This window comes from Crinia signifera, chromosome 3 (assembly GCF_055691185.1).
Source record: "Crinia signifera chromosome 3, ASM5569118v1, whole genome shotgun sequence".
NCBI lineage: Eukaryota > Metazoa > Chordata > Amphibia > Anura > Myobatrachidae > Crinia > Crinia signifera.
Window position 1 is genome coordinate 49945482 of NC_139219.1, and position 25750 is coordinate 49971231.

General features: G+C 45.4%; 1 protein-coding gene across 1 annotated transcript in view; it reads left to right on the forward strand.

Annotated features, from left to right (window-relative positions):
- The window catches only part of SLC1A4 (solute carrier family 1 member 4), a 59250-nt gene extending 34532 nt beyond the window's left edge, over positions 1–24718 (forward strand). The window contains exons 3-8 of the mRNA XM_083175761.1: positions 3366–3428; positions 11383–11549; positions 12806–13039; positions 14708–14902; positions 16332–16466; positions 20768–24718. Coding sequence (XP_083031887.1) covers positions 3366–3428; positions 11383–11549; positions 12806–13039; positions 14708–14902; positions 16332–16466; positions 20768–21002 — 1029 coding nt within the window. The 3' untranslated portion in view covers positions 21003–24718. The remainder of the gene's footprint in view (positions 1–3365; positions 3429–11382; positions 11550–12805; positions 13040–14707; positions 14903–16331; positions 16467–20767) is intronic.
- The last annotated feature ends 1032 nt before the right edge of the window (positions 24719–25750 follow it).

Here is a 25750-nt window from a genome sequence, read left to right on the forward strand (position 1 = left end):
ACAATATCGGCCGATATATCGGTGCGATCTGAGGCGATTTTTTTACCTGTTCATAACCCCACTATCCACTACACATGGAGATGATTTCATATAGTGTGGCAAGCGCAGCGAGCCACCGAGCCCGAAGTGTAGCAAGCACAGCGAGCCCCGCGAGGGGACGCGGATTACTGCGCTCGCCACACTATATATAGTGGGGTTATGAACAGGTAAAAAATCGCCTCGGATCGCACCGATATATCGCCCAATATCGCATCCGATGTATCGGGCGTCGTGAAACTACACAATACCAAAGTTTCTTTATGGGATGTTTTACAGATATAAAAACTCCTTTATAATAACTATCAAATAGCATTTGTTATTGTACTCTTCTGTAATCACTACTGACATCTTGCACTTGTCTGAAGAAACCTGTCCAGCCAGGGGGATGGAATAGTGAAAGTGTCCGCGGTACTTGTGTATATACTGCAGGAGGCGGTTACTGTCTGTGTGGCTTGCCAGCTAGGGCAGAGAGGGTACTTGTGTATTTTGGCGGCGCCCCCGATGTCCATCGCGCAATGTTTTTATCGCATTGCATGCCATGCACCCGATGGCATGCAATGCGATGCAACGCGATTTTTGCCCCCTATGCGATGAAACATTGGATAAGCGCTTTAAGCACCCAAATGGGTGCTTACAATGTTAAATGCACCCCCACGCCACCCCCCCACTATAAACGTGAACCCAAAGCGTGGCGAGCACATCGAGCCCGCGAGGGGCGGCGGTACGCATCCTCCGACCTTTTCATACCTCGCGGGGCTCGCCACGCTTCGGGCTCGGTGGCTCGCTGCGCTCGCCACACTTTCTATTCTCAACTCCACGCCGACGTGGATAGTGGGGGTATGAAAAGGTCACAGGACGCGTACCGCCGCCCCTCGCCACGCTTCGGGTTCTTGTTTATAGTGGGGGGGGGGTGGCGTGGGGGTGCATTTAACATTGTATAAGCACCCATTAGGGTGCTTATACAATGTTTAATCGCATCGCATCGCATTGTATGGCATTGTATGCCATATACAATGTCATACAATTTAAAAATTGTATGACATTGCGCGATATCGCGCGATATCGCATACCATCGCATGCCTTATGGTATGCGATGGGCGCCGCCAAAATACACAAGTACCGCAGAGAGTGCTGTGTCTACTCTGCTTGCTGCGAATGCACGATACCTTTTGGCTTTCACAGGTCTCATCTGCTATTCTCCCTAGGATGTAAGTGCTGTGTTACGGGTCTGTTGGCATTGTGCCAGCAATTTGGGCATACCTCCCAACTTTCTCAGTACAGGATGCGGGACGTTGCCGAAATTTTCGGGGGCGTGGCCTAATTTTGGGGCGTGGCCTATACTTGCGGCTCCCGCGAGGCCACGCCCCCATTTTGCCGCTATGGGGGCATGACCCAGAGGCTCTGTGAGCCTCTAGCCATGCCCCCAGCCCCCTGGCTGCGGGAATAGACGCTGTGCGCATACGCACAGCGTTTATTCCCCGCTGTTTAGCAGCTGACGGGGGGACTCCCAACAGCCCCCCCACACCGCGGGACACTGCCGCCCGCGGGTGGGACATCGGGACAGGCCCTGACAATCGGGACTGTCCCGATAAAATCGGGACTGTTGGGAGGTATGATTTGGGTCACTATTACGCCCATCTTTGCATTAGCCCGACATACAAGTCACCAGTAGTAGTGGGGGTTTTGACACCAACCAAATGATTAAAGCATTGTTATTAGGCATTTAAAATCACAGTGGTGTACACATAGGCCCGTATTCTGGTTCACTCGCAAAGGCAAATTCCTTCTCAAAGTACAAAACCATGTGCACTGTAGGCCGGGCAGATGCAACATGTGCATAGAGAATTATATTTCCCTGCACAGAAACAAAATAACACCCAAATCTAATTTGCCTTTGCGAGTCAACCAGTATAAGGGCCATAACCATGACAGATTTAGCATTTCACTAATAATCATTATAGATTTTGACATTTGCAATAGCATTAAGCACAGAAGCCCACAGTGCAGCCTATGTAAACAGATGGCATGGTGCCTATCTAACATTCCAGACTGACATTGCCCTCTTCAGACAGTAACCTCCTCCTGCAGTATATATACAAGTACCGCAAACACTTTCACTATTCCATCCCCCTGGCTGGACAGGTTTTTTTCAGACAAGTGCAAGATGTCAGACATTATTACAGAAGAGTGCAATAACAAATGCTATTTCATAGTTATTATAAAGGACTTTTTATATCTGTAAAACATCCCATAAAGAAACTTTTTATAATTGGTGCGGTGAGATATATTTATCCAGCTTTTGTGTCTTTGCAATAGGATGGTGTGCTAACTCCAGATTACTTTCTACAGTACGCCCTTATACTGTATATATCAATAACGTTTATTTATGGTTATTAAAAATTTTCAATTCTAATGTTTATTCATATACAACCTTACCACCTAACATTATGCCATTATTCTTAATGTTATTGCCCATTTATTATATATACTAGGCTCACCTGTATTTTTAAGTGAGGCTGATGGGCAGATGTATTAAGCCTGGTGATAAAGCAGTGGAGGTGATAAAGTGGAAGGTAATAATGCACCAGCCAATCAGCTGTGTTTGAAAAATTACAATTAGGAGTTGATTGGTTGGTGCGTTATCACCTTCTATTTTATCACCGCTTTATCACGGTGGTGTACACATAATCATAATAGATTTAGCATTTCACCAATAATCATTACAGGTTTTGACGTTTGCAATAGCATTAAGCACAGAAGCCCACACACAGTACAGCCTATGTACACTGATGGCATAGTGCCTATCTAACATTCCAGACTGAGATTGCCCTCCTTCCCCTTTCATGACATGATGTTGGGGTTTCCCACCCACACACACCTGGTGCCCAGAGGCAATCGCTTCCATTTTCTCTGGGAGTAATATCACTGCCCCTATGGGCATTCAGTGAAGTTCATGAAGATATTTTCTCTGTGGGACACACAGGGATTTTACTTATTTTAGTCTTTTTTTATTTTAGTTCTGCATTTACAATGCCGATCAGCGTCATCAAGTTGATGATGTTGATGATGCCAGTTGTCTCCTATATGCCGCTGTATCCTGATTCACTTTATCACTTTACCAGGCTTAATACATCTGCCCCGGAGTGAGAATTGATCGCCCACAGTCTCAAGATGACAAGTACTTTTAAAGGAGTTGCGTTATTTTAATATAACTATCCCAAATAAGCATTATTGCATATTATTATTCTTATGTTCAAAATTGTCTTTTAATGTATAACTATCTGGTGTTACCCTAATATGCATTGCTTCATTTGTTTTTTCCCCAGCATGTTACAGAGTATATAACCTACACAAGGAACACAACCAATGGAACCATCGTCACTGAACGGGTGAGTGAGCAAATACAAAACTATTAAGGTGTACAAAAAAATCTAAAATAGTTTTTCTATAAAAATGAAACGCAGAATATGTACAGTACATGCAATACCTGCTTAGTCCTATAAAATACATGTTTCATCAAGCTTAGAAAACTGGCCATGTATGTTTGGAAGGTCAGAGCTTTTATTAATCCTTAATTTTGTCCCAGTATAAAGGGGGGAAGCACAATTGTCTCTCAACAGTCTCATTATTTCATGTTCTGGATTCCCGGGAAGTTATTAATACCCCATTCACATCGCAAAAATAACCCGGGACTCTGTGTCAAAAGGCCTTTTTCAATTTCCCATGAGCAGCAAACCGGCATACCGACCCGGGTTGAAAGAAAGGGTAATACCGGGTCAGACCCAGGTTGCTGTGAAGTGTGAATGGGTAACCTGTGTCAAGGGATTCGGCATGAAAAGCCGGCGGTCGGGATCCCGGTGTTCAAAATCCCGACGCCGGAATCCCGAACGCCGAAATTCCGTCAAGTTGGGGACGTGGATCGCCCCCCTTGTGGGCTCGCTGCGCTCGCCACGCAGCGGGCCCGGTGCCTCGCTACGCTCGGCACGCTAATTTATTCTCCCTCCAAGGGTGTCGTGGACACCCACGGGGGGAGAAAGTGTCGGGATTTCGGCATTCGGGATTTCGGCGTTCGGGATTCCGGCATCGGGATTTTGAACGCCGGGATCCCGACCGCCGGGATTTAAACTGCATTCCGTGTCAAGCTTGACCCGGGTCCCATACACACCATGGAGAGAAAATGGTTATTAGGCCCACCCTAGTTAGACACCTGAAATAGGTGGACAGGTTTGGAAGGTGGACACAAGGTGGACACAAGCATTAGGTTGACAAAGGCAATGGCAACAGTCAAAAGGTTGACAAGAGTGTTTTGCGGTTTTGTTTGAGCCCACATGCGACAACATGCATGTTTCATGCCCCTACCATCCACTATGAGCGCAGCGAGGCACCAAGCCCAAAGCGCGGCGAGCCCAAAAACAAGAAAACTCATGTCGACATTTTGACTGTCGACCTTGCCATTGTTTACCTAATGCTTGTGTCGACCTTCAGTGGTTGACTGAAAGCATGTCAACCTGAATTGGATCAGACACAGCCATGCTGTGCCTTATGTGCGCACATGTCTAGGGTAAATAAGTGCCCCCTGCGTGGCACTTGCAGAATTCACCTCTCGCAGTGTAGTCGGCAGCAAGTTTAAGGAGCATAGATCTCCTTAGCTGTAGATTACTGCAGATCTGCACTTGGACTTTGTCTAAAGGCCCCCATACATTAGTCTGACTTGTCCTAAGGACAAGTCGGACCTGATTTCCCCGGCAGCTCTCCGGTAGGGATCACACAGGATTAGGCGATTGATGTGTTGATGTTTTGTATATGATATATCGCATGTGATTTATCATATGCAGCTCCCGGGGAGCTGTAGGTGGAGGAAGCAGGGGGGCGGCGGACATAGAGGTGGAGGGCAGGGGGAGGCCGGTGAGCCAGCGAGGGTAACGGAGAGCCGGGCACGGGGAGCAGGGAGCTGTCAGTGCTGCAAGAAAAATAAAAAAAAGCCCATACAAATGAATGGGCAGCCAGTGATTGGATGATAGAGCGCTCAGCCAATCACTGGCTGCCCGTTCCTTTATATGGGCTTTTTTTTCTTGCTGCTCCTCCTGCTCGGCCCTCCGTTCCCCTCACTGGCGTCCGACACCACTGTGTCCCCCACCAGCCACCTAGCAGGATCTGTCGTCCCTGCAGCATCCCCCACCCGGAGGCTGCACATAAGATATAGCAAATCTTATGTGCAGCCGGTCCGACCTCCCAACTGGATCCGATGCGCACGGGACTGCGCATCAGGTCAGACGGGGTGTCTAGACATGCGTTTTGGCCCGATTTCACTGCCCGATCCATCCGAATTGGGTGAAATCGGGCCCAAATCGCATAGTGGGGAGATTCTCTAAACAAGAAATGCGGTAAAAACCCCGTTATCTGGGTTTTTACCGAATTTTGGGATGCTCTAAGCATCCCCCGCCGGGTTAACGCGGCGGGGGGCATCGCCAGAAAAATCTGGCGATGCCCCATAGAAGCCAATCGGCTTCTACCGCATCCCACCGCCGCCCCGCATCGCCCCCTCCCCCCTCACCTGTGTCCGGGCAGCACAGAGCTGTGCTGCCCGGACCTGTGACCTCCTCCCTGCACTGATCCTCTTCCGGGTGCAGGGGAGAGGAGAGCCCGGCGCAGCAGCAGCAGCGCCGGGTGTGTGAGGGAGGGGGGACCTGCTGGGACCCGGCGACTCTCACCGCAAAGGACAGCTCTTAATGCAAAAGATGTCCTTTGCCTTAATTATTGCATATGTTAGAACATATGCGATAATTATAAATGCGATGGGCGGCGAAGGGGGGAGGAGATTCTTAGAGAATCTCCCCCAGTGTATGGAGGCCTTAACCCTAAATGAAGCCTTTTGCATGCCTAATAGATGCAGTGGACGACAATGAAATAATGACACTTTCCCGACATGTACAAGATGATTCATAACATAATATAATACATTATTACTTTTGGAAAACAAGTGGGTTCAAATGAATATTGAACATTGCATTCACTTAATCCCTTTATAATTTATAGGAAATCATATTCATTAATTTAGAGAACATAATGTATATGTTTTTCAGCTTTGAAGTAATTTCCTATAAAAGTTTATTTAAAATGATGCGTCCCTTGACTCACCCCTTAATCTCAGCCGGTTCCTCGTATCTGCATACTAATGAATACTTTAGAGTGCAGACAGACATCACAATTATTTCATTAGACTCTCTCTGCTGTGGCTAATGAACCAATGTCTGGCGCGTTACAGGAAGCTGGGAATTAGTGTTCCTCTATTACCATCCTTGCTGGATATCCTTAGAGATTACAATGTAACTTTATATTAAAGATAATAATGCAGGATAAGCAAGAGGCAAAGCTGATCAGTAAGAAAGACAACTTGTACCAGTGGTAACTACAGTATACAGGGGCATAACTAGATATTCGTAGGCCACATAGCAAAGGTTTTTAAGGGCCACCTATTTAGCAACTGATGGTGATAAATGTGTGTAAAACCTTACTTAAACAGTAAAGATCGGCCCCCTTCAGCTCTGGGCCCTATAGCAGCTGCACCCCTTACACCTATGGTAGTTACATTCTTGACAGTATACAAACTGTTTATTAATTATATAGTCCTGTGGTTCCCAAACTGTGTGCCTAGGCAGCCTGGGGTGCCTTGAGACTCTTGCACGGTTGCCTCAGGTTGGTGGTCAAGGACCAAATCAAATTTGTTATGGTCAATATGATTGGCTGCCAACCATAAATCATGTAGACAATCAGAAGAACAATTGAACTTCACCACAAATAACACTTAAGTTTATTGAATTTTTTTTTTCATTATTAAATTATCTTTGTGGTGCTGAGAAAAGGATGCTGATACTCTAGGGTGCCATGATTCAAAAAAGTTTGGGAACCACTGATATAGTCAATAGAATCAAAAAAGTATTCATCCTGATTCATTAAGCTTACACACATTATATTTGCATTGATCTACTGACTGATTGCCGTGTCCTTATGAAGTTGCATTAGTGACTTTAAAAGTAAAAAATAAAATTACTATCTTCCTTTGTCTTAACCCCTTCAGTGGCAATCCCGGAAAATTCTCGGGATTGCCACTGTTTACAGCTGGGCAGCGCTGCTGAGTTCAATCACTGAACTCAGGCAGCTTCAGCGCTGCCCGGCTCCCTCCCCTCTGCGGCGCCGCCTCCTCCCTCCTCCTCCCCCCTCCTCTCCGGGTTTTGTATTGAAGTCCCCGGCGCCAGCTTGTCATCAAGTAAAGAGCCTAAAGATGTGATGCATTTGAATGAGAGGTGCCATCTGATTAGTCATATACCATGTCAATCGTGTCAGGTGTCAGCGTACATGTGCGGTACAAGAACTTCAGACTGATGAGTAACTACCGCTCCTGGTAATATGGTGCAGGGTGAGATTTATCCTGCAAATTTACTTTTATGGAGCTAGGGGAACTGCAGTAATATCAGACTTTTGCAATACTCAAATATTAGCAAAGCTAAGGTCAGCTCAGATTAACAGTTATTCCAGATATACTTAATCCAACTAGTTTATCATTATAAATATTGTACAAATCCGGGTTTCTTTCTGTGTAGAGCGTTTTTGAGCATTTGAAACCCAGCACCGTTCACATTGCAATGTGATATAGTTATATAGCTGAGGGATCTCTACTTGATTGATGCTGTTACATACTCTGCTGGAGTTGGGTATGATATCCCGGAGGTCACATCCCTATGTTTTCCATAGCAACCAATCAGATCTTCTAGAAGGTCAATAAATAAGAAGTAAAATCTGATTGGCAGCTTTGGGCAACATCCCCATCTTCAGTAGAACATCCATCTTGGTATATTTACCTTGTATCTTCCACATTGCTCCTATTATTTTATTATTGCCCGACCTTCTGTTCCCAAAACTAAGAAACACTTATTACAAGTGAAATGATGATGAATGTTTTGGATGCTGTAATAAATGTTTGTACTATCTATAAAGCAAATACAAGCACCTACATAGCTAACATTATTCCAGAGACACAGATACCTGCTTGTAGCATCACTGCTCTGCTTTTATTTCTGGGGACTTGGCAGAGGGCACTAGGGAGAATCACACATGAGTGGCATTAAGCAATACAAGTGGAAGACTGCTAGGGAAACCATTAAGGAATTGAAGGTGCTGTGAACAAGTGTCATATAGTTTACAGATAACATCTAAAGTATGACACTGATAAAACGTCGACATGTTTAAAGTGTTGCTAAACTGTACCAGAGGTGCAGCGATAACTTACCCGCTATAAGAACTCCAGTGGTGTATCCTCACACTCACATACAGGGCCATCTCTAATTCCATTGCTCCATATATCTCTAACCTCATCTCCATTCATACACCCTCCCGCCCTCTACGGTCAGCTGACGACTGTCGTCTCTCCTCCACCCTGATCACTGCTTCCCATGCTAGAGTACAGGACTTTGCCCGTGCTGCACCCCTTCAGTGGAACGCACTCCCTCGCTCCATTAGACTCTCCCCGACCTTGCAAAGCTTCAAACGGGCACTGAAAACTCACCTATTCATCAAAGCGTACCCTTCCACTGCATAAACCAGCTGGTTCTCCGACCCCTTGCCTGTTTCCTGTTTACATCCAGCTATCTAACCACCACCCCCTCGCTTGCACCTCTTGTAATCTGTCTGTCTCCCCTTCCTACTAGATTGTAAACTCCTCCGAGTAGGGCCCTCTTCCCTCCTGTTGTCAAAGCCCACTTCTCTTCACATTTCACTCACAGCTCTCCTTTACTCCAACACTCAGTGACCATCTTCATACTCATCTCCATCATTGGCCTCAAGCCTCTAGTTGTATGTTGATTGGGTCCTCACTACTTACATTTAAGCTGTAATGTGTATTGAACTGTGGTGCTCTTTATTTGTACTGTATTTTTGTTATTTTTTCAATGTTATGCCAAGTTTTGTCTCCCTGTATTGTTCCTTTGTACGGCGCTGCGAAACACTTGTGGCGCCTTATAAATAAAATTATAATAATAATAATAATAATAATCCTGGGTGCCACGGACAGTTAATGAATGACTTGCGGGTGCGGCTGTCACCCAGAAGAAATAATGCCCATAAAACTAAGGGCCCCATACATCAGCAATTAATTGTGACAATTTTCAGATATGGAGATGATTGCCACAATTAATTTTAGATGTGTGGGCTCCCCCTTTTGGCAATCCCAATCACAATCGCCAATCGATTGCTTAATCAGGTTTTTAAACATGTTTAATAATCTGCTATTATCTGCAGATCTTTTTTAGATGTGTGGGCATTCCCAATTAGTTTTCTTCATCTATTTACATTATGAACAGCTGAAATGACAATCGATTGGGGCAATTTCCAGATATGAAGATGCAATCTTTAGATGGAAAAATCTGCCGATCACTGAAAAAATCTGTAATGTGTGGGCAAAGTCGGATAGATCTGAAAATCCATTTATCTGGCCAAAATATCCCAATATCTGAAAATCCATAAATTGTGATTGCTGATGTATGGGGCCCATAATACTGAAGATCCTCCTATTGCTAGTACCTAATCCTCCATTCTCACAGCTGAACTCAAACCCTAATGGGCCCCATACATCAGCAATCACAATTAATGGATTTCCAGATTCAGGGATTTTTTGGCCAGATAAATGGATTTTACAATTTATCTGACTTTGCCCACACATTACAGATTTATTTCAGTGATCGGCAGATTTTTCCATCTAAAGATTGCATCTTCATATCTGGAAATTGCCCAATCAATTGTCATTTCAGCTGTTCATAATGTAAATAGATGAAGAAGACGAATTGGGAATGCCCACACATATAAAAAAGATCTGCAGATAATACCAGATTATTAAGCATGTTTAAAAATCTGATTAAGCAATCGATTGGCGATTTTGATTGGGATTGCCAAAAGGGGGAGCCCACACATCTAAAATTAATTGAGGCAATCATCTCCATATCTGAAAACTGTCACAATTAATTGCTGATGTATGGGGCCCTTAACCCTCCCCTTAGCGCCTCACCTTCTGTTCTTACAGCTGAACTCTGACCCTCACCTCCCACAGCTGTACCCTAATGGGCCCCATACATCAGCAATCACAATTTATGGATTTTCAGATATTGAGATATTTTGGCCAGATAAATGGATTTTCAGATCTATCCGACTTTGCCCACACATTACAGATTTTTTCAGTGATCGGCAGATTTTTACATCTAAAGATTGCATCTTCATATCTGGAAATTGCCCCAATCGATTGTCATTTCAGCTGTTCATAATGTAAATAGATGAAGAAAACGAATTGGGAATGCCCACACATCTAAAAAAGATCTGCAGATAATACCAGATTATTAAACATGTTTAAAAACCTGATTAAGCAATCGATTGGCGATTGTGATTGGGATTGCCAAAAGGGGGAGCCCACACATCTAAAATTAATTGTGGCAATCATCTCTATATCTGAAAATTGTCACAATTAATTGCTGATGTATGGGGCCCTTAACTCTGTTGCCCTGCAACCTAACTCCACCCTCAACCTTAAGACCCTCCCCCTAGTGCTTAACGCTAATCCCGAACTTTGATATTATGACTGATATTGTGATTGTCGACATGGAGACTGCATCCCCTTTGAAATACATATATTATGAACAATACATTTACTTTATTCAGTGCTTTCTTACATGTCATTCTTGTAGATACTGTAGGTTTTATTTCATTTTTGTTTTTATCTATCTTTTTCTTGAAGGACTTTGATGTACTGTAGCTGGAAATGTTCTAAAATAGTTGTGCTGTTATTTACTAAGCTATGCAAACGGGAAGTGGGGCATAGTAACCAATCAGAACATTTCTGGAGTGCCGCCGCATCACAGCATAAACAAGATTGATAGAAAATACATGATAAAAACTGGCTACCATGCCTATTATCACAGGGACTGACACTCAAAACATTGTGGCCTGACAACCTTGTGGCATTTGTGGCGAGGGTTTCCCATGCCTGGGTTAGATAGAAATTGATGCCAGTGTTTGAAAGAAGTCACCTTCCAGCTGCACTAATAGACTGCATTATAGTTGGAAATGATCGAGCCTTTGTGGCCAAAGTGAGCGATGATCCTGCTAATGGGCTCTGTGGTGACCAATAGTTGAATAGAGAGGCAGTTGGATAGAGTTGTCAAGGTTCTAATGCTTTGTATACTGTATGAGGACTTTTACAAACCATGCAAACAGAAAACACTGTTCGCATCTATATTATAGTCGTCTTCGGTAGAACCATATAAATGTAACCCATATAACACAAATGATATCCCTTCACAGGTGCCTATAGGTACAGAGGTTGAAGGGATGAACATTCTGGGGCTGGTCCTCTTCGCACTTGTTTTAGGAGTAGCCTTGAAAAAGCTGGGACCAGAAGGGGAAGAACTGATCAGATTCTTCAACGCTTTTAATGAGGCCACGATGGTCCTTGTGTCCTGGATTATGTGGTAGGTCACCAGCTGCTTACATCCTCCTTTCACAACTAGGTATAAAAAAATCATATATTTTGAAAATGTTTTTATATAAAAATTTCAAATGGAAAAAAATACATACACTGTACACTGTAGTTCACATGTGCCCTGATATACTTAGCACCTTATTCTGATGCGAAATTCTCAGCCTTGCGAGTCCAGCACACACTGCCCACAGTGACGGCTGTGCCCCCCTGCACGAGCAACCATATGGTGTCTCTAAACTGCGGTGCCCTGTGCCCTGGGGATCCGGTGATGTCAGCTGCTTGCCCCCCGTGTCATGGCGTCATTACCATGAGAATGCCCAGTGTTCTCATGGGAACTCCCATGAAACGCTGGGCGTTCCCATATGGTAATCTGGCTGCCCGGCACCCGCAGCCCGCCGTGTAGGGTGCATGCACATGTGAATCAGCTCCTAACTGTCATGTTACAGGTTGTTTAAAAAAAATGAAAGGACCTTATTGACCGGTACTTTATTTTTCTCCAAGGCTTAGTACATGGGTGTGGTATGACTGCCCAACAATCGGGATCCTGACAGTATACCGACATCGGAATCCCGTCTGCCGGTATTCGGACAGGTCGGCGTGCCCAAAGAAGCCCCTTGCGGGCTCGCTTCCCTCGCCACAGGTTCTGATCTCCCTATATGGAGGTCGTAGACCCCAACAAGGGAGTATAGTCCCTGTCAGTTGGGATGCCCCCTGTCAGAGCATCGACAGTCGGGATTCTGATGTCGGTATATTGACTATTGGCATCTCGATTGTCGGGCAGTCATCTGGCACCCTTAGTACATAGACCCCTTATTCTTTATGAATGCTTCCATTGTTCAATGACATTTTCAAACTATTACGGTGATTTAATAAATAGGGATTTTACCCTTTTCTGCGCTGTGTTGTAAAATCTTCCGATGAACTGCAATTCAAAAAAATGACATAGTGCAAACGCTAAATATAGTATATACACCAGGGAAAAGTAAGAAATTACTATGGGCTGAGTTCTTTTAGTTAAAAGGTGTACGAACACCAAGTTCCCAAATGTCACACCATTGTTGTTAGTGAAGTCTCTTATTTCAAAAACAGAATATTGTCGCTTTTCTATGCAATACAGATAATGTCTCCTCTTCAGATGAGGTCGGTTTAAAAAATAAACGTAAAAAATAGTGCAGCTTAATAAGACTTTGTATTGTGTTAATAACAATGCTCATAACACCTTCAGTGACCTTTGTTGTTCATCAGGTACGTCCCTATTGGAATTATGTTTCTTGTCGGGAGTAAGATCGTTGAGATGGGAAACCTCGTGCTCTTGGTGACCAGCCTCGGGAAGTACATCATGGCATCTATTTTGGGCCACATTATCCATGGAGGGATCGTTCTTCCACTTATTTATTTTGCTTTCACACGAAAAAATCCATTCTCATTCCTACTGGGACTGATTACACCTTTTGCAACAGCGTTTGCAACATGCTCAAGGTAAGTCCTTGCTCACCGTTCAGTACTGCGCTGGTTATGGGGATGGCAAAGGCGCTCACAGTTTCTGCTGCTGCCTGCGGTAACTGGGCTCTTACATGTTGGTCAGGTTACCGTTACTTGCATACACAGCACAATAGTAAGAACAAAGTAGTTAAATGCTAGCTCTACACATCCCCCCCCTTTACTGTTAAAAAAAGAAAAAGAAAAACACCAATGGTTAAAGTTATATATGTCGGATCTTTAATTTTCTGACTTTACATACAGAAATGCATCGGTTTTATACTTTTTTATTATGTCAGCATACAGATGGAGCGGCCTTCTTCTTTGCTCGGCGCCCGCCAGATCCCCTCCTCTGGCGAGCGTCAGCGATAGAGACTGGGATGCGCGTGCGTCTCACACGCAAGCGCGTCCCAGTCTCTCGACGGTGGCGATGCGTGTCCCTGCCCGTCTCCACTACAGGGAGACGGGCAGGCGAGGGGCACCGGGGGAGACGGCAGGGGAGGCAGCGGGGACCCGGACAAGGTCCATTGCCACGGGACACACGAGCGTCCCGTGCGCACGCGCCCCTGGTGGGAGTCGGCCGCTGGCGGGGGCTGGCAATAGAACCACCAGCCCCTGCAAAGTTAAGGCCGGCTCCACCTGTATATGCATATTGTATTGCAATGTTTTTGATGCCAAACTTTTCTACGGTGTATATAAATAAAGAGATGGGAGTTCCCATGGGCGAGTAACCCTGGCAGCCAACTCATACCCCCCCCTTCCCCCCCGGCCGCAAGGTTGGGTGCGTGCACCCAGCGGATTTAGGAGGGACATTTGCTATAGAGACTTGTGCCCTTTGTGGGGCATAATATGGTACAATGTTCATTACTAGGTGGGGCATAATATTGTACAAGGGACATTACCGTGTGGGGCATAATATGTTTTTTTTCAGTGGTGGCCAATGTATATGGTGCAAGGTCAAAAACTGGGGTGTATGGTAGTCCTTTCCTGACAGGCCAAACCTATTGCATAAAGACCAAGGGCCAGATGCACTAAGCTTCAAAATTTAATAAAATGGAGAGTGACAACCAACCAATCAGCTCCTGCCCGGCAATTTTCAAACCCAGCCTGTGACATGCCTGTTAGGAGCTCATTGGCTGGTGATTTATAACTTTATGCATCTGGTCCCACGCCCATTGCATTGAGGTCATGCCCCCTAGTGCGCAAATACTTACTTTACAGGAAGTCTGGGGGGGTGTATCCTTTTCTGTATGTTCTGCAAGCCAAATGGTTTGAAACAGACCTAAATGATTATTTGGATACAGAGCGGTTGGCAGTTGGTATGGGTTTATGGGAAGTCGCAGGGGGTGGCTGTCTAAATGCAGGGTTTATATGGGTGTAATGCAGCCAGTGATTGCAGTTTGGCTTAGTTGCGACGGACATTCATAGGGGTTCTGAGAAGTTTGATGCTGCTTTCTTTGTATGAAAGCGGTGGATTAGAGAGGCAGTCTGTGGATGTCTGTACAAATTACAGTAACCACCGCATTAGCATAATTTCTCAGTTCCGCTGTTTACAAAGACACAGTCACGGTGGGATTTTCCTTTGAATCAATAAACTTTATTGAAACTATAACAGCCTATCATGACATTTACACATCATAAAAATAATTCCGCTTATTCTCTATTTAGCTCTGCAACTCTCCCGACCATGATCAAGTGCATTGAAGAAAACAATGGCGTGGACAAAAGAATTAGCAGGTTCATACTTCCCATAGGGGCCACAGTGAATATGGACGGTGCAGCCATTTTCCAGTGCATGGCGGCAGTATTCATCGCCCAGATGAATAACTACGATCTAAACGCCGGACAGATCTTCACTATTCTGTAAGATAACAAGTCAGTCATTGTCTTTGTCATCTCCATTTCCATCTCCTGGAACTTATTCACAGCGCTTCACTTTTTCCACATTTTGTTATGTTACAGCCTTATTCCAAAATTAAATAAATTCATTTTCCCCCTCAAATTCTACACATAATGCCCCATAATGGCATTTTTGCAAATTTACTAAATATACAACTAAGAAATCACACGTACAAAAGTATTCAGCATTTGCTCAAAACTTTGTTGATGCACGTTTGGCAGCAATTACAACCTTTGAATATGGTGCCACAAGCTTTGCCCATTCCTCTTTGCAGCACCGCTCAAGCGCCAACACTCAGATCCCTGCAGGCTTCTCTTTGTAAAAAAGAAGAAAAATAAATACAGGTTGAGTATCCCTTATCCGAAATGCTCGGAACCACGAGCATTCCGAATAAGGGATTTTTACGGTTTTTGGAATATTTTTTTTTACATACTTACCTGTCCCCTGGTGGGTCCGCGATGGTCCCTCGGCATCCATGGAGTCCTCCGGCGTCCATGGCAGGCCTTCAGCTTCATCTCTGGTGTCTCCAGTGGTCCCAGGAGTGCATTGCGCGAGTTTCCTGGGACAATGCACTCCTGGGACCACTGAAGACGCCGGAGATGCAGCTGAAGGCCTGCCGTGGACGCCAGGGGACTAGGTAAAAAAAATTTGAACTATTCAAAAAAACCACGGTTTTTGGAATAATTTGAATAACGGATATCCGGATACGGTATACTCATCCTGTAGTAATAAAAAAAAGACGGAGTTCCCCACCTCCCACCCCCCCTAGCTCCAGCCAACCGAGGAGCTGCAAGTGTGTTGACACTTGAGCTTGCTGTATATAAATACGGAAAATCAGCTAAATTCTGCTGTTAGTAAATAGCAGATACTAGAACCGGCATCTTATTTATTTAGCGCCTACTAGAATATAATAGAGAGAATCTGATTAGTTGCCCATAGCAACATCCAATCTTCAATAGAACTCCCGTCTTAGTAAACAAAGCCCCAATGAACATGGTAGGCAGACAGTCTGTCGGTAATAATGCTCTGTGCATGGGTCTTTCGAAAATGACCTTTATAATCTGTACTAACGGAGGATTCTAAAAAAACCTTAAATGCAAGGGCGTAACTACCATAGATGCAAGGGTGTAACTACCATAGATGTAAGGGGTGCAGCTGCTATGGGGCCCAGAGCTGCAGGGGGCCTATTTATACTGTGTAAGTAATATGTTTTACACACATTTATCACCATCAGTTGCTAAATAGGGGGACCTTACAAACTTTTGCTATGGGGCCTATAAAAATCTAGTTACGCCCCTGTGTAAATGGTTGTAGGTTATAGGTCAATATTTGCATATGTATATAATATTTATGAATCCATTCTGGTAACCATTATGAATGTATCCTTCTCAGTGTCACGGCTACAGCTTCAAGTGTCGGCGCAGCTGGAATACCGGCGGGCGGAGTGCTCACTATAGCAATTATTCTAGAGGCTATCGGTCTTCCCACAAACGACTTGTCACTGATACTGGCAGTGGACTGGATAGTGTGAGTATATATAATAAGCTGTCATACTTATTCTGTTATTAACAGCACAGTGTTCCATTAATCAGGGGCTCCTGCAGCATACCATAAGCAGAATATTAGAATGAGAGCCATAATTTAGGAGGACGATTCCAAAACATCAATCCAATCTGTTGAACAATGATAGAAAATACATATAAAACGGAAGTGATCTGTTGGGGAAATGGCAAAATTCAGCGTCTCCTTAAATGAAGTGACCTCACATTTATCTAATGACTCGTTGATCACTTTTTGTTGAAAATTGGGAAATCCTGAATTTCCAACATGTTGACTTTCTGTGATATTCCAGACCCAGGCATAGAGGAGAACAGAGATTTGCCCCAATTTTAGAACAGGTCATGATTTTACACCTTCAATAATTATAAAGTATATTTACCTACTTAAGGAATGTTTATTGAAGAGAAGAAGAGATAGATGAGTTATACAGAGACATGGGGTGAAGGGGACAGAACAGAACAGAGACGAAAGACAGATGAGAGACAAGAATAGGTGGAACAAGGTTAAGTGACTGGGTCATGGGAATGAGAGGCAGGTAGAAGCGAAAGGCAAGGGGACAGAGAAGAGAGACCAGGAGTTGAGGGGGACTGAGATGAGATACAAGAAAATGGAAGCGAGGGGGACTGAAAAAGATACACAGGGTGATGGGAGTCAGAGAAAGGGAGCCACAGAGATAGACATGAGAACTGAGGTGTGTGTGGGGGGGGGGGGGGGGGGGGGGGAACTAGTGAGACAGATGTGATGTAGAGACATAGGGGTGAGAGCAACAGAAATGAGAAATAAGAGGAGGCATGGAGGCAGAAAGATGAGAGAAGAGGTGATATCTGGAAGTGCAGGATTCTGAGGGCGGGATGTATCAACATACATCTCCGCCCTTCGCACGGCAGCCGCCGCGATGCTACCGCATATGTACTAACATATGCGGCCAGCATCGGGCTGCGGTAACGGAGACCCCCGCAATACCTGTGATGTGGGCTGCGGGGGTCTCCGTCACCTCCCGGCGGCTGCCAGCGTCCCCCTGTGTCTCCTCCTCCCCCCTGAAGCCGGATGTCCTGCCGGCTGTGACACCAGGGGGAGGAGGAGGTTAAAGGAGGACGGGAGGGGGTGGGCGCGCGGACGGCGAAAGAAGCCCATAGGCTTCTATAGGGTATCGACACCCAGAGGGTGGCGATACCCTCCCTTGCGAAAACGGGGCGGACGGGTATTGATACATAGGAAAATGCGGTAAAACGGGTGTTTTACCGCATTTTCCCGTTAGTACATCCCGCCCAGTGTGAGAATACTCATATTTGTAAAGCTACAATTCTTTACAAGATTAAAGGGATATGGTCACTAGGTGTACAAGCATGAAGGTCGGCACGACTGAAGGTCGACATGGGTTAGGTCGACATGGGGATGGACGAAAGTCAAAAGGTCGACATGGGTTTTTTTCCCCTTTTTTATTTGAGCCGACATGTGCCAACAGGCAGTATTTCATGCCCTACCATCCACTAGGGCGTGGTGGGAGAATAAAATAGTGTGGCAAGCGTAGCAAAGCTCCGTGCCCAAAGCATGGTGAGCACAGCTACGTTTCAGTGTCCATGTCGACATTCGGGACAAAAAAAGTGAAAAACCCCATGTCCACCTTTTGACTGCCAACATTCCCCATGTGGACCAAATGCATGTCGACCTAAAGACCCTGTCGACCTTCATGCTTGTCGACCTAGTTGCTGTCTGTCCAATAATCTGTACCCAGATAAAACCAACCGAGCTTCCAGAACCCAATTCAATTGACTCCAAAGATTTAAGAGCGAAAGAGATGAGATACAGGGTCTTCCTGAGGCAGGAAATAGACAAAGATATACCAGGTGGTGGCACTAGGCAGGCGAGCAGGTCCAGGCATTACATAAGATATACCAGGTGGTGGCACTAGGCAGGCGAGCAGGTCCAGGCATTACATAAGATATACCAGGTGGTGGCACTAGGCAGGCGAGCAGGTCCAGGTATTACGTAACCACCCGCCTAATCTCGCACAGTCCACAATATTCTCCATACCAACACCCCGATTCAATAACCCATTATTTCATCCCCACTTATAAGACTTGCTGCAGAACCCTGCGGGACGCCTCTCCGTGCACAGAACATATTGAGCTTTATCTAGAAACACTCATTTCATCTCCATCACCAGCCTGGTCCACACTATTAACTAACTGTGGGATAATACCACTCATTAACGTATGAATCAATGCCATTACCGGCAACTCATTACTACCTCATTAATTCTTAATTAAGGACTATTTATATGTTCACATGATTTTTATGTATGTTTTTTTGTGCTTTTTATATGCTTCTTTATGTGCTTTTTAAATTATTTTATGAATTTACCCATAAAGTGTATACTTTTAAAATCACAGTGATTATCCACTTATTTATAGAGAGCGCAAGGTAATCTATTACTTACTGTACCATTATTTTAGGAGGTTGGACACCTCTTATACCTTGGCAGCACAAGAGTTTCTGAGCGCAGGGACTATACCCTTGTGTTTAGATTGTAAGCTTGCAGCAGGGCCCTCCTACCTCCAAGTCTGTCTGTTGTTGCCCAGTTTGTCTTATCACTTTCTACTATTGTAAAGCGCAGCGGAATCTGCTGCGCTATATAAGAAACTGTAAATAAATAATACCCCTTTTACACCGCCGAAAAATCCGGGTCAGCGGCGGGTCAGACCCGGATCTTCGGCGGTGTAAATCCCTAACGCCGTGTCCCTTTACACGGGACTTCTTCCCAGGTCCTGACCTGGGTAGAACACGGCTAGGACCTGGGTAGAGGGCGGTGTAAATGGGAACGCCGGGTCGGATGACCCGGCACCCATTTACATAAATGGGGAACGTCCAACCGGCGGACCGCAGCGTCCGCAGGTTGGACGGGTTGTCAGCCTGACAGTCACTGACAGCCGGCGCTGCTGTCTGCTATACCCTGCAGACAGCAGCAGCAGCGGCGGGGGAGGGAGGAAGGTGAACGGATGCCTGTGTGCGGCATCCATTCACCTCCTGTGCGATGGCGGGGGGAGTGTGCGCGGGGACTGGGGGCAGCCTAGCAGCTTACCTTAGTGCTGGGCTGCCCCCAGCAGCGTTCCGGTCCGGCGGCGGCACGCGGCGGTGATTGGCGCTTGGAGATGACATCGCGCTGTCATCTCCAAGCTCCGGGGGGGGGCGCTGGTGCGGGTCGGGCTGTCCACCCGGTGTAAATGGCACTAGAAGGCCGGGTCGCACCCGGCTTGAACTTGGGTCTAAAAAAGCACCCGGCGTTTTGGTGTAAAAGGGGTATAATATACCCCCATACAAAGATATACCAGGCACAGAGATCAAAGATAAGAAGTTTAGGGGAGTGATAAAGGAGTAGTATCCCTGAGTTGGGGAAAACAGAGATGAGGGAGGGACTGGAGGGGGACAGAGGGGATTGGGATCATTAGGTCTACAGCATGATGGTCAACAGTCATTAGGTCGACACCATTAGGTCAACATGGGAAAAAGTCGACATGGGTCTAGGTCGACATGCGAAAATGTCGACATGGTTCTAGGTCGAAAGGTCATTAGTTCGACAAGTCATTAGTTCGACAATGTCTATGTCGACAGTCAAAAGGTCGACATGGGGTTTTTCACATTTTTTTTACCTGAATGTCAACACAGTCAACATGGACACAGTTTCAAGTGCACCGCATCCCCTCGCATCGCTCGCTGCACTCGCGATGCGTCGGGCACTATTTTATTCTCCCACCCTGCCCTTGTGGATGGTGGGGCATGAAATACCACCTGTTGGCACATGTCGGCTCAAAAAAACAGTGGAAAACCCCATGTCGACCTTTTGACTGTCCACCTAGACATTTTCGAACTAATGACCTTTCGACCTAGAACCATGGAGACCTTTTCCCATGTCGACCTTTTCCCATGCATGTCAACCTAATGGTGTCGACCTAATGACTGTCAACCATCATGCTGTAGACCAAATGACCACATCCCGACAGAGGAAACGGAGAAAAGGAGTGAGGGGGATAAAGATAAGAGACTGGTAATAAGTGAGTCGGGAGGGGGGACAGAAATGAGGCAGGGAGACAGGAGACAGAAATGAGAGACAATAATTGTATTTCCTCGTTTTTTTTTTATTAGATTTGGCAAATCCAAAACTTAAATAAAATGGTATGGTAACTCACTATAATTTGTTGCAGTAGAGTCAGTAATGCGCTGAAATCAATGTATCTGAGCATTTCTTTTTTTCTTCCATTCCGATAAAGGGATCGGACCACTACGGTGGTAAATGTTGAAGGAGATGCTCTTGGTGCAGGAATTCTTCATCATCTCAACCAAAAGGAAGCAGAAAAGAACCAGCAGGAACTAAATGATATTTATGTTGAGGCTGTTCCCAACTGCAAGTCAGAAGAGGAAACCTCTCCCCTTGTCATGCACAGGGACCAAATCACAAAGCCCTCGAACATAGCCATGCCAGAATCTAAGGAATCCGTCCTGTGATGTGCCCAGAACGCCGCGCTACATTCTTTGGTTAGGCTGCTGGTCGGTCCTTAAGGCCAGACACTGCTCACTGCCAGGATGAGCTGCTAGAGTCTAGATTAGTGACTCCTTAATATTTCCTCCGAATCCTCCAACAACTAATCCGTGCTGACAACCAACTAAAATACAATAGCAGGATAATGCCCGTATAGGGTTTTAGTTCAATGCCCAATCCCTGTACTGTTGTGCAATGCTGAGATCAGAGTCACACCTAGTACATAAGCACTTGCTTGTCAGGAACCCTGAAGACAGTGAACTGGTGCCAAAGTCATCGATAGAAAATTGTTGGGTCATCTGGAAGCTAATAATTAATCTATATTAAAATATAGAGAATATAGAGAACATAAATGGTAAAAACACTGAAGATATACGGTTTATAATGAATGGAATGGACTATGAGAACTGAATTAAGGAATAGTTGTTTGTCTTACTGTATGTTTATCTGTTAAATGTTCTACAGGTCTGTGCCAGTCTCCTGTTGTCATGGTGTATGTTTATATTTAAAAAAAAGCCTGTGCCCAACACCTAGCTGGTATTTTGGTGGCAGATTTAATATTCAGCCAGGCAGCTGTTATGTCCCATGTGCTTTTTAAAGGGACACCCGGATGTTCATATTTACATTTAATTTGTGTGTGACTCACATTTCTTAACAACCCTGTGCAGACACTTTTCTATCCTATGTACAATACATTTAGATATTGTGTACAAATTGTGTAATGTTGCTTTCCCATCTACCAGGGCCAGACTGGCCATCTGGCCCTTCTGGCTAATGCCAGAAGGGCCAGATGGCCTTGTGGGCCGAATTTGTGCAGAAAGTTCTGAGAACTTCAGAACTTTCTGCATTATCGCTGAGCCCGCTGCCACGCCGCTCCCCCCCCCTCCTTGCGTCATTTACATATAGATGCCATGAAGCTGCAGCATCATGGCGTCATGATGCGGCCATTGCTGAGTCCGATGCAGTGTCCCACATCCTGTGGTGTAGCCGGCGCAGATACGGATGTCCCGGCTGCACACTCGCATCGGGCTCCGTTCACAGTATTAAAGATGGCGGAGCGGAAAATTCAGGGGCCTGACCTCGGGCGGCGGGCAGAAGGGAGAGATAGGTGAGGTAGAATGATGTCCGGGTGGCAGACTGGCACACACTCACTGGAATGTTGGTATGGAGGAGGTATGTACTATATGGGAGAGGGCCCTGTATCAGTCCGGCTGCTGTGTTTTTGCTCTGGCCTGTGGGTTACATGTTTGTAGTATTTTCTTAGTACTGTGCTTATGTTATGTACTCTGAGTATTTCTCCTGGCTGATCTGGAGGTTCCCTGCTGCCCATACAGCACCTGTGTAATGTTCCTATGTCTGCCAGTATATCCTAACAACTAATGTCCACAAGGAATGTGTAAGGGGCATAATGGTGTGTTCCATAATGTGTAATGGGCATTATGGTGTGGTCCATAATGTGTAATGCTTCCTTTTTGTGATGCCAAGCCTCCTCTCCACGAGGCCATGCAAGGGTCCCGCCTACTTCAGGTGCGCCTGTGTGCTGAAAAATGCCAGTGCTGATTTCTGGTCCCAGTCCGGCCCTGCCATCTACTACTAACATTGTCAGGCCTATGCTACTGGTTATGCCTGGTGTAGGCCTGCTGTAGAGTTGGACACATATGGAGATGCATTCAGCAAAGCATATGCATACATAATTTGGGGGGGGGGGGCTTTATCATATATTGAAGAGAGATAAAGTGGAGAATTAGCACCAATCAGCTTTTGCCATTTTTCTAGCACCATCTGTACCATGGGGTAAAAGCTGACTGTGTACTTTGGGCCTGATTCAGACCTTCATGCTGGGATACGAGTGTTTGGAGCCCAGCGAGCAGGTAGCTGCCGCCCTGCCAAACACACGCCCTCCGCCCCTGTGAATGTGCAAGCATCCATACAAACAGGGGGAAAATCATTCTCCATCTAATGCTTTTCCCCTTACTCGCAGCACTGAGTGAGCCAGAACTCACTCGGCGCTGCGAAGGCCGTAGGGAGAAGAAGTCCGCTGTTGACATCAGCAGGCACTCCCAGAAAAGGCAATGGGCATGCCCCCAAATGTCCGCATGGTGTCAGTCAGCAGGTGAAGGCTAGCCATCGCTCGCTGCCTTTGGGTGGACGGCTCTCGCACGCACACTGTATACAGTGCGCATGTGCAGGCTTTTGATAATCAATCGGGCTGCAAATTCACAGCCCAGAAAATGGGTCTGAATGACCCCCTTTATCTCTCTCCGAGATTTGATCAATCTCCCCATCAGTCTTATTTTCGACTGCATTTTATACCTGTATTTTTTAAGTAAAAATTGTCCAACTCCGCATGTGCCCCTCTGTTCTTGCTGAGCTTTAGGTTAGATATTGACCATGAGGTGGATTGTTGGATGTTATTGGTACAGGCTATAAAGTGTCCTTGACTGTAATTAATCACATAATGCCTTATAGTACTTAAATAAAAATAAAAAAAACTTTTGTAAGGTGTTAAATAAAGCGTATTATGTAAACAATTAACAAATATGTTGGAAATGTTGAATTTGTATTGAAAAAAAATGAAGCCAGGATGTACTATTATACCCCTTTCACACTGGCAGAGCCGGGTCATACCCGGGAATGTGTTTCCGGATGCTACCCGGGAAATGTATCCTTTCACACTGCACTCAGACCTGGGATCGACCCAGGACAGCCCCATTTACACTGATCCCAGGAAATCCCTGCAAATACATATGCATGTCATTAGAAATGGACTCCAGGGCTCTGAAAGACGACATTGGCATTTGTGAGCCCAAGAAAGCTCCAAACAGCAGCTTTTTTTAAAGTCCCGTGTACCCAATCCTGGGTACTGACCGCATCCTGGGTCGATTCCGGAATTTACCCAGGTCAGGACCTGGGTAGCGATATTCTTTCAAGACTCTTTCACACTGAGCTAAATCCCAGGTTGATGCACGGTCATGTGCGAAAACCCGGGATATTTTTGCAAGTGTGAAAGGGGTATATGTGAGCCTGAGACGTGCTGATCAATGCTGAACAGGAGTATTCTCCTTAGGTAGACATGAATGCAAAGTATTCACTATACAGTATATGGTGGAATGTCATAAGCAAAGCTTAGTCCCCGAAGCGGTTATTTATATGGTGTCCAGTGTTCATGTTCTCCTGGGTTCCCTATTGCATGCTCCCTCTGTTGCCCTTCTCAGTACATTCCCAAATACAATTGTGTGGTTGATGGTTGTCTGCAGGGGTACACGTGGTACCAGAAGGTGCTTGTGAGAAGCCAGGAGACACAGTGGGGAATCTGAATGCTGGACCTCAGTAAAATAATCTTTGGGAACCAAGATTCACTGAGGATTTTTCACCCAAAATGGGATATTCATTTGTAGGTGAATTTTTTTTATTTTTTAGGTGGTCTTTAATTGCTCCTAAATGTCCTATGATAATGTTGTGCAATGCATGTTTTATTGTATTTCGCTGTCCAAGAAACATTTGTCCATTATGTATGAACAATGTAGCAATATGTAGTACAATGTAGCAATGTAGTAAAATGTGGGAATGTTTAGTACAATGTAGCAATGTAAGACAATGTAGCAATGTAGGAATGTGTAGTTCAATGTAGTAATAAAGAATTAAACTTTATTGCCTTTAATAAATGTAAACATTTTTCTTATGGCTCTAGTGTTTTATTTACTCATTGAAGTAAAGTTACAGTATACATTTTAGGTTTTGCATCAACATAGAGGATTCGGTATGGAATCCCGGCGGTCGGATTTCCGGCGGTCAAAATCCCGACAGCCGAAATCCCGACAAGGGGGGGACGTGGATCACCCCCCCCTTGTGGGCTCGCTGCGCTAATTTATTCTCCCTCTATGGGTGTCGTGGACACCCACGGAGGGAGAAAGTTTCGGGATTCCGGCGTTGGGATTTTGACCGCCGGGACTCCGACCGCCGGGAAATTGACCGCATCCCAACATAGATACTATAGGGGGTATTCAATATGAGATTCAGACTGATGGAACATCCCGACAGTTGGAATCCCAGGCCACTTTAGTTTGATCCGACAGTAATGTGAAATTCGGAATTCAATGTTCCTGCTGTCAAGTGTCGGAAAGCCCGTGGATCAACGAAAATGGCCACGTATTGTAAAAAAAAGGGCCATGAATTCGACAATACACAGCGAGACAGTTGTTGTTCGTGGGATGCAAAAGGCCGTTGCTATGCCTGGGCAGAAGACCAAAAAATCTGCCTCTTTGGTCTGGAATTATTTTTATCCAGATCCAGACAACAATTGTCTCACCAAATGAAGCTTATGTAATGCTGCAATAAGCAGGGGTAAGGCCGTTGGCCACCTTGGGACATCCTCACTTATGCGTCACCTGAAGTTCGTTCAGAAGTCACTGTTTAGTTCAGAAACTGTGGCTAGGACCATAAGCAGTCCAAGTACACCTAAATACCTTGATCCTGTTGTATCCAAGCGCCTGAAAACCACACCAGCAAGTCACTCCTCATCAATTTCCTCCTCAATCTGGATTGGAGGTAGTCCTATAGGCCATGTCACCGGCATGACTGACTCCTCTTCTATCCGGAATTCTTCCAGAGGGTCCTGCAGCGCTATGCCTACTGCTGCCACTGTTGCTACTGGGAGTCGTTCTTCATCCCAGAGGGAAAGTTGGAACACTGCTGCATCTTTCACTAAGCAATT